This window comes from Cynoglossus semilaevis, chromosome 3 (genome assembly GCF_000523025.1).
Source record: "Cynoglossus semilaevis isolate Cse_v1.0 chromosome 3, Cse_v1.0, whole genome shotgun sequence".
Lineage (NCBI taxonomy): Eukaryota > Metazoa > Chordata > Actinopteri > Pleuronectiformes > Cynoglossidae > Cynoglossus > Cynoglossus semilaevis.
Genome location: NC_024309.1, coordinates 13,472,272 through 13,481,798, shown reverse-complemented (window position 1 = coordinate 13,481,798; position 9,527 = coordinate 13,472,272). Strand labels below are relative to the sequence as shown.

General features: G+C 41.2%; 1 protein-coding gene across 5 annotated transcripts; it reads right to left on the bottom strand.

Annotated features, from left to right (window-relative positions):
• Positions 1 to 48: 48 nt before the first annotated feature.
• LOC103377409 (poly(U)-binding-splicing factor PUF60-like) lies at positions 49 to 6,877 on the bottom strand. 5 transcript variants are annotated; one of them, XM_008308217.3, is made up of 12 exons: positions 6,781 to 6,873; positions 6,154 to 6,250; positions 5,830 to 5,925; positions 5,314 to 5,403; positions 4,803 to 4,853; positions 3,591 to 3,752; positions 3,419 to 3,511; positions 2,140 to 2,353; positions 1,826 to 2,058; positions 1,222 to 1,336; positions 860 to 1,107; positions 424 to 723 (listed from the first exon to the last, which is right to left on the bottom strand). In XM_008308217.3, exons 3-12 carry the CDS (start codon positions 5,905 to 5,907, stop codon positions 424 to 426), a joined length of 1,584 nt encoding a protein of 527 aa, XP_008306439.1. In that variant the 5' UTR covers positions 5,908 to 5,925; positions 6,154 to 6,250; positions 6,781 to 6,873. The 5 variants fall into 5 exon arrangements, with proteins under 5 accessions (XP_008306443.1, XP_008306439.1, XP_008306440.1 ...); XM_008308221.3 differs by lacking the exon at positions 6,154 to 6,250 and having other exon boundaries at positions 49 to 723; positions 6,781 to 6,877; XM_008308218.3 differs by lacking the exon at positions 6,154 to 6,250 and having other exon boundaries at positions 1,868 to 2,058; positions 6,781 to 6,877.
• Positions 6,878 to 9,527: the final 2,650 nt, after the last annotated feature.

The following is a 9,527-nucleotide window of genomic DNA, read 5'->3' as shown; positions in this document are numbered from 1 at the left end:
AATATTACTCACTACTCAGTTATTAATTAAAAACATCCTTCACACAAGTATGAACAAACAATAGCCTTTAATAGTAGAAAGAAAACATGTTTACATGTCCTGGAAACTTAATGGAAAAAAAAAAGAAGCAGGAAACAAAAACATTTTTTTACAAGACTGGATTACAAAATAATTCAAAACCTTGCACCAAATAAGATGATCTTTACTGGATTACAGTAATGAAAATGTGACACTGAAGAATATTTCAAATGCATTAACCAAATAGGCCATAAACATTCATATCAACAGCAATTTAAAAAAAAAAGAAAAGGAAATAAAAATATAATTACAAGGTGTGGGAGAACTGCATCTGTATCTGCAGTGAGTGTGGCTGAAATGAATGTGGGATGACAGGATGAGACTGAACAGGTAAACCATTTCATTTTATGCAGACAGGTCACTGCTGTTAAAACGGTCTTGGTCGTACATCTCAGCCACGACCTTACGACCCCCGAACCAGCGGTCATTGAGAGCTTGGATAGCTTTGTTCATTTCTGAGGCCATGGAAAACTCCACAAAGATTTTGACGATGATGTCTGCATCCTCCTCTTCTCCCTGCTTTTCTTGGTAAATGATGACTCTGTTGACGGAGCCAAATTTGCCGCACTCTTCCGTCACCTCACCCTCTAGGTCGTCGTCAATGTCCTCTGGCCCCACCATATTTCGCAGTACCATCACGGTGGACTTCAATTAAAAAAAATAAAAAATCATCAGGATACACCAGAGCAGAACAATGAAAGAAAAAATAATTTAAAAAGCAAGAGCAGAACAATGAAAGAAAAAATAATTAAAAAAAACAAAAAACAAAACAAACCCTCACCTCTGACTTCCGTAGTAGTTTTTGCATCACCATGTGTCTGGCACTGCTGCCTGAGATGCTCATGTGCTCCTGGTCACTCAGCATCTCCTGTCCTGTTCCATCCTGAAGCATCTCTTCCTTCTCCTCTTTCTTCTCCAACTGGTTGGAGGCACCGGCTTGATTTGACAGAACCGGAGGCGATGCAAGAACTGGGTTTACTAAACCCACCTGGGGAAGCACTGGTATGGGAGGGCGCACAGGAGTGACACCTAGTGAGAAAAAAAAGATTAAATAATTTTGCAATTACTCAATGATGATACATACTGGGTTCTGTTCTACCACTTGTACTACCACACCAAGGCACACACGGTCCAGCTGCCTACCTGTGATCACTCCAGGTGCCTGCGCGGCCATGACAGCCTGAGGTATTCCCATTTGCTGACCAAGAAGTTGGGGCGCAGCTAACGCCCCCAAGACTGACGCGCCAGCTACAGCCTCCTTAAGAGAGGGGGGGCCGAAGACATTAAGTAAAGGGAAACACACAGAACACAGCACAAGGCAGCACAGTCAACGATCACACAGCATAACACAGAATGCGCTCAATCTCGCCTCTTGGTGAGAATCAACGTCATCGACAAACAGTTTGAACCGGAGCTACTGAACGGGTCTGTTCTCAGCAGATCAACAAGTAAAAAAAAAAACGCTGCTGCGACAACGGACACATGAACAGACACGACTCCATGTACGAGGTATGTGACGGTGTGGTCACTGTCTGATCAAACTGACCTAACTGTGAGTGGACGAATTAGCTGCTCTGAAAACGCCTGTGTACACTATCTCCTTATGTGGTCAATACAATACACTTCTAAAAACTTCCTGAATGATGAAGCAGGTATATTGGCAAACTTCCAGTCACCTGAATTAAACTACTGCCCCTACAGTCTTAGCTCTTTGGTGTCAGTTCTAGCTACATCTGGTCATATTTACCTGGAAGGCCATTAAATCCCTTTGGAAGGGATTCATACTTGCCTGGGCCGTAATCTTAGCAGTGGCCGCCGCTGCAGCCACAGCTGCAGCAGGTGGCAGACCACCGGGTGTCGTGGGGGTCAGCAGTGGCATGGGCGGAGTCACCGCTTTGCCCACTCGTAGATACTGACCCCCCAGGTCAAAGAGATTCATAGAAGACACAGCGTCCAGGGCTGACTGAGGCTTCTCGTACTCTGCAGAGGAATAAAAACACTTGTCAGTAGCGCTGCAGCTTCAGCCGAGGAGCACCAGTGTACCAGAGGCCCCCAGCTCACCGATGAAGCCAAAGCCTCTGTGTCGCCCTGACGTGGGGTCTCTGGCTAACGTGCAAGACTTGATCCTTCCGAAGGCCTCAAAAACACTCTTGATGTCATCGTCTGACAGGTCCGGGTGGACGGACGCTACGTAGATCCGGTTAAAGGCACGCGCCTCCTCTGCCAGCTGGTCAATGATGGGTTGCGCCTGCCCGATGTTACTTGGCCGCCCCACCTACAGCACAGATCATGCCAGCAGGGCCAATGAGTGAAGAAGCTAACCAACCAAAATCGGACTGCGTGGAAACTATATATCCCTGGAACTCTGGTTATATAAAACCCAGACTGACTAGTTGGGAGTGATCTGTCTGATGACTTGTCATTTATTGTTATTTACATCTTTGTTCTTGAAGATTCAGCTGAATACAGCATTATTTACCTCCCTGGTTCTCATATTGTCTATTTCCTGCTCTTTTCTGGGAGTTTCAACAAGTTCCAGGCATGACTACCTTCTTTGGTTAATCTTTTAACTTGATTTGGCTTTTTCTTCTTCCTGCCTGAGTCTTGGTCTTCATTTCCCAATGATCTTCTAGAGGTCAGTGGGCAATCTGTTCCACATATGGCTGCTGTGGCTGCAGGTGTTTGCTCCAACCTATCGAGAGCACACCAAAGTCAGGTGTGCTGCTGCTTGGTTGGAACAAACACCTGCAGCCCCAGTGGCCTTCTGTGGAACAGATTGTCCACCCGTGCTCTAGAAGTGTTCTTCACCACTTGACAAACTAATTTCTTCGGGGTTCTTTCTATTCTACCCTGCCTTTCCTCTCTAACCTGTCTCCTCTTAGGCTAAAAGTCCATCTTGAAAACATCGTGTGACTTGCTGAGCTGGTGGCAATATAAAAAGGGGGGACACGATGCGCCTCAACTACACTTTCAGACGTCCTGCATCTGGCGAAATAAGCAAATTGTCAACGCACGACACGCAATCAAGTTTGACTGGAGATCTGTACTACAGATGTGGCGGCCAAGGAACACCAACCAGGCGCAGCCCATCATCGCACGCAGCGACAGGGAGCGACGCCATGTGCCAGAGAGCATGAGGCTGAATCTGGTCACTTAAACAGCCTTGATGATGGTGTGGAAACAATACACAAGACAACAACACATACAGTAAAATAAACATGCACCCAGACATTCACACGCACCTGAAAATGGACAGACACAAAACACGCAGAAAGGAGAATTAGTTAGGAGAATTGAAATCGGCCCAATGAAGACATTCCTGCACCTACAGACAACAAACCTTAATGTTTCGTCCGCCCAACATGACTGAGTTCATCTGCTCCAGAGCGAGCTGAGCAGCCTCGGGTACATCGTACTCCACAAAGGCAAAGCCCTGTAGTCAAAAATGAATTAAAAAAAAAAAAAAGTCTCTTTGATCGAAGTTGACAGAGACGCTGCCTCGGGTTCAATACCTTGTGTTTCATTGTAACAGAATCCCAGGACATGTCAATGCTCTTGATTGGTCCAAAGGGGGCAAAGGCCTGTCTGATGGTGTCCTCACCGAGTTCATAGTATATAGAGCCCACATACACTCGACACATGATGGCCAGAGCACGTTGCCGCTGAGCTGCCACCTGTCGAGCAGGAAAGACACATGATAAGCAATAGAGAGTAAAATATTTGGAAGAAAAATGGTCTCTCTCGCTCACACACACACACACACAAAAACACACACGCAGTCACTAGTAAGAAATGTGTGTGTTCTCTTTTTAAATGTACTTGCTTTCTCTCTCTCCCTTCCCCACAATAGTTTGAGGCCAATTCCAAGTTAGGGGGTCTGGACAGGCACAATGTTATCATTCGGATAAAAATAGTCAATAGAAAAGAGTGTGTGGAAATAACTAAGGTGTATAAATCACATGTTCAAAGAATAATCACTTGTAATTAAATTATGGCCTCTATTCCTTTACTTCTGAACAGATGTATGAAGGTAAACACACGGAGGTGATTGACATGCACAGCCCTCACAAATATTTGGCTTCAGTAACTGACCTGTGGTCCAGGGATGCAAGTAAGGTAACAAAAGTAACCGTGGAGATCAAACGAAATCTTCATGAAAGCATTTCAAACTTTCTTCTCAAATCTAAGCAGACCAGTGGGTTAACCACCAGATGTAGCTGTGTTTTACTGCTTCATTTTTATCTTACTATTACCAACAAAAAGTAAAAGGTGTTCAGAATTCAATGCAGTCAAAAGGTAACTCATGTATTACAGAAAAATTGACTTTGAGATGGCCAAAAAAGAACCCTGTCCTAGCAGTTCTCTCATTTGGTTCCATTAGATTGCTATCCCTCTTTCGTCCCATGCCAAGAGGTCCCAGTTTACAAATCGAGCAAATGCATATTTTCCAAAGAGACGTGACTTTTCTCACTCTCATAGCACTTAAAAAAAAACCCTTTAAAATAATAGAGCTTTGGCTGAGCACTCATTCCACATCTACATTCTTAAGATCACTAGCCCTGATAAATTAGCAGCAAGAAAGCCAAAATATCTTACAAAATATGCATTATATGGTTAGCCAAAGGGGCAGGGAATGTTGTCAAAGCAACGAGAAAAAGAAGGGTAACAGTCCTTTTTTTCTTCATTGAGAATGCGCACAGAAAAAAATTTAATGATCTATTGACCGATTGTAAAGGCGAGAGAGGATCTCCAAAGCCCATTGTCACTGCTGCCATCTGAAAGACAGTAAAGATGAAAAAAGTGCTGAAAAGTAGGTTAGATATCCCTTAGCTTTTCTTTTTAAAAAGGTATTTGCTTTGCAGTTAAGCTAAAGCCCACAAATCACCACACAGCAATAAACATAAACAAATCTCCTCTAAGAGTGAAAAGCATTAAACATGATAAATCAGTTCCTTCAAGACGATCTTCACCATCTGAAAAAAAAGAGTAGAAGCAAAGGCAAGGACACATGGACTACACATGTGATTTTGTGTCTGACAGTGCAGGGAACTAGGGAGGAAGAGATCCAAAAGGGGGTTAACCCAAATCAGTTCTGAGACAACAGGTGTCTGAAGGACCAAAGTATAGTAAGCATTATGGGTTGTTGTTTGTTTTTTTTTTGTATCAAGAGTCACCAGTGACAAATAAGATAAAGGCCTTTTTACTTGTAAAGTCCAAACTTTTTACACATCTCACCTGCAGGTTGGTGAGCTGTTGCTGCTGATGGGCAATGGTCTGCTTCACCAACACACTCTTAATGCTTTGTTCCATGGCATATTTCTTTGCCTGAAAAAGGACAGTTTAATTCTTTACCAGATGTAAAATTATACTTCATCAATGTCATATCAAACTCCATTTGCATTAAACAAATACCTAGTTATACATACTGAAGGGGACACAATGTTTTAGTTAACACGAATAACCTGATACCTGTACTGTTAATTCACTTAAAACAATTAGATGTACATTTTACTTTGGGTCTAAATATAATAAGCTTAAAGAGCAATTTCAATACATGTAATTAAAACACTAATTCATATAAAATAATAACATCTGTGGCCATAATTAATTGTTGCTTTGTATAACAGTACTTTATACGATTAACATTTTTAGGTGATTTTCATAACCTAGCATATCAAGAAGGCCAGGTGGTATCTGACTAATCATAATACATTATCATCACGGATATGCGCATGAAATGTGTTCATTTACCCTCTGGAGTGCCTCCTGCTGTTCAGGAGTGAGAGGCGGCAGGCCAAGCTTGGAGCCTGTGCCCTGTCCATTCTCCATCTTTAGAGCTTCACCTCCCTGCAAGTATAGAATACAGCAAGTCAGATTGTACAATTACCTGTTAAACAAACCTCTCGTCTGTCTGTCTGTCTGCATAACTATATCTTAACATTCCCAATGAACAACACGCACTGTAACCAAACGTCTCATCTCCTCAAATTTTAGCACATATTTTACTAACTATTGCAGCATAAACAGGAAAGACACCGGAGGTTAGAATCAGGTGGGACCTGACGAACTCCTTACCTACGCAACCCGCTAATCGCTGGGTCCACCAGACTTAGGCAGGAAAGCCCCCAAGAGGAAGAGGACTGATGGGGAAGCGTTTAGAATTCAACAAATTCTAGGGAAATAAAAAATGCCTTCAGACTAATAAAAAATGTATACTTACACTGCTAAGTGTTAGATAACAACACGGTTTACCAACAACGAACTCTTTAAGTTTTGAATCTTAGTCCGTCCCCGTCTCAATAAATGGCATGCTAACGGTTGCTAACGCCGTAGTTTCAGTTAATATTAAATATTGCACAATAATAGGTTTGATGTTTAAATATAGCCGCAACATTTAAGCTACAATGAGTAGAAGAAATAGCGTAGTGGTGTTTTTACGCATCAATAACCAAAGTGTATACAATTGCCATATGCGCAAGGCCTGGTTTTGCCATTATTGTTAGCACGAAGCTAACTCAATGTAGCCACTGAGGCATTCATCACTTATGGCGCGTGAAGCGCTTTCCGCCTGCCCGTTACATTCACTGTTAATTCCAAACGTCCTTGTTACGCTTGCGATCTACGAGAAGGTGCATTTAATTTACAAATGAAATAACCAGTGGCTGAAAATGAATAAAGTGACCCTTCGAGGGATTTATTTACCGCAGTCTCCCCAACCGCCATGAAGCACACCGTCTTGAAGAGAGGCCGCCGTAGTACAAAACAACGCGAGATTTCTTTAGAATTCTAATGAACGAAATCGCGATAACGGAAACTCTCGCGGTGTTTACACACACAGGCAAAACGTTGGTGTAACGTCCTTTCTGGCTCTTACATTATTTAAAACGACGCCCCAGTTAAGTACATTAGGTATTATTGACCGTGATACTCCGTCGTAGTAGGAAGTATTTAAAGGAAACTAAAGCTTTTCGTTAGCTTGTGTACAGTAATATAAACAGTTTGATCTATCACAGTCCACTTTAACAAGAACAACAACATTGGGAGACGAGCAAAAGTGTCATAGAACCAGGGATCTGCCCAAAACTTCTGTCTCTAATTCAGCACAATTGGCATATAATTGACCATTTTAGAAGTATCATAATATTTAATATTTTTTTGTACTTCAAATAACACAAGTATGACACAACTAGCATTTCACATATAGTTTATTATCATGTAATTATTTGCAGTACCAACAATATTCAACCAGGGTTAAAGTGGAATACATCCAAAGGCAAATATCATTCAAGAATCATGGGAGAAAATAACCTGACATAATGTAAGACTGATATGGTTTATGTGTGTGTGTGCACAGTATAAACATTCATCTTCTGGGTCAGATCTAGGACCTGACTGAGAAAGGCAAAATGCTTACAGTTGCAGGCTACTAAGACATGCAGCGTTCTTGATCAAATTAAGTCAACAGTGATAACGTATCACTTCGAAACCAAAGTAAAAACCCATTCCTTTGCCATAAATATGTACACCACGCAGTATGATGAATGTATGGGAGGATTGATGGAGTCTGTTTAGGAGGACATGGACAAAAAAAAAGAAAAATGCTTGACACATAGTACTGTAGAGTAAGTAAGTATTGTAAGCAAAATCTGTACAGCAGCATCACTGTTAGGAAACCACAACGTTACACCTTCAGAAAAAAAAAACAACGTATGGTTAAGTCAATCTGAAAACTAAGACTTTTATTTTTATCGTTTTATAAGTCTGTAAAGGTAAAATCCACCCAAATTATCACCTGAAATGGTGCAAAGATTTCATTTCTAGTTCTGTCTGATTTTGGATTGGATGATAATCGATCTCATCAAAAATCGAGGGAGGCTGAAAACTGCTGGTGGAAGCAAGCTAATACATAGTCATGTTCTATAAAAGTCGACAGTTGTCCCTCAGTGAGTGTTCAGATTTATCATATAATGAGAATTATCCACAATAATCAATCTGTTGGTGCTCCACAGAGTTGAAGAATTCATATGAAATTTAGTAAAAGGTTTTGGTAAGTCGTGGTTAGGACAACTTAAAGATGTAAGTAAACGGAAATTTAGTCAAAATATAGATACCAGTCGTTATTAAAACCTAAAGAATTAGCAACAACGTCTGGGGGAAGTTCAGGTTGTTGATATAGTTATAGTTTTGTTTTTGTTTTTTTGCATGGTTATAGAATTACATTCATGTGGAAACTTTTCAATTTTATTTTCAGGAAAAGTCTGCCACCTGCTGTTATTTTACCAACTCCACATTTCGGCACATTCCAGCTTTTACAACTAGCACCTCACATTTGAGTAGATTTTACCTTTAAGCAGCTCTAAATCCTGAAAAATAAATTAAGTATTTCAAAGTTTATCAGTTGATTTAGGAGATACAGAAAAAAACAGTAACACAGATCAACAATATAGCACTTTTTTATTCATTAGCTTTAAAGTCAAATCCACCAAAATAGGCCTAAGCATCTAGATTACAGGACTCTTGCAATGTATTTTATTTTACTTTATTTGGTAAAACAATCTGCAGCTCAGCCTAAACTATTATAAACCGCAGCAGAAAGCATAATCCTCTGTTTCAGGTTAATCAATAAACATTATTTATATATATAACACATTAAGACGAGTCCAAATCATGATCATCATCGGTAAAAGTCGGACTTAAGAATGTAGAATTTTCTGATCAGTTGTGGTGATGTGTGGTGATGCCGGTACATTCTGGGAAATTAGTCCAAAGTACATTGCCATATCAGGCACTTTGCAAGTCTTTGGCTTTCAGGACACTTTCACAGGGAAAACCCTTAAGAGCACATCAGGCTAAAAAGAGGCATCAGCTCATCGCTCATCACTACATGTAGACATCGGGGTTTGTTGTGATACAGGGTTGAAAAATAATAATAATAATAATAACAGGACGGTGCAGCAGTTGTGCTAGTGTTCACAGTTTAACAGAAATAAATAAGTTGGATGGAGGAGTATGAACAGTGCAGGTTACGTGGATAAAACTGTAGTAACGTGGAGGTTCTGGCTCAGAACACAGAGACAGAGGGTTTGGTTAACTCGGTTATCATTGAAACTCAATGCAAATGGACAGTGGAGCGCTCATGAGGTTGATGAAGATTTGAAATTCTACAAGGAACAGCTACGGTGTTTGGAAATAAACCATATTCTTTCTGATTAGTGGCATTATGGGAAAAACTGAGTTGTCAGGACGTATTAAGGCGTGGTAGCCCTTTGAGACAGGAAGTTGGTCAATCGTCCACTGCTCTGTGGATCACAGCCGCGCTGCAACCAGAGGTGCCTTCGCTTTCTCTGTCAGTGCCACCGTTCTTCTTCTCTCTGGGATGTTTTTTTTCTTTTTTTTTTTTCGGACTCTCCTGGACCAGCATCACTCTCTGTGTGCCCCCATCGCCCCCC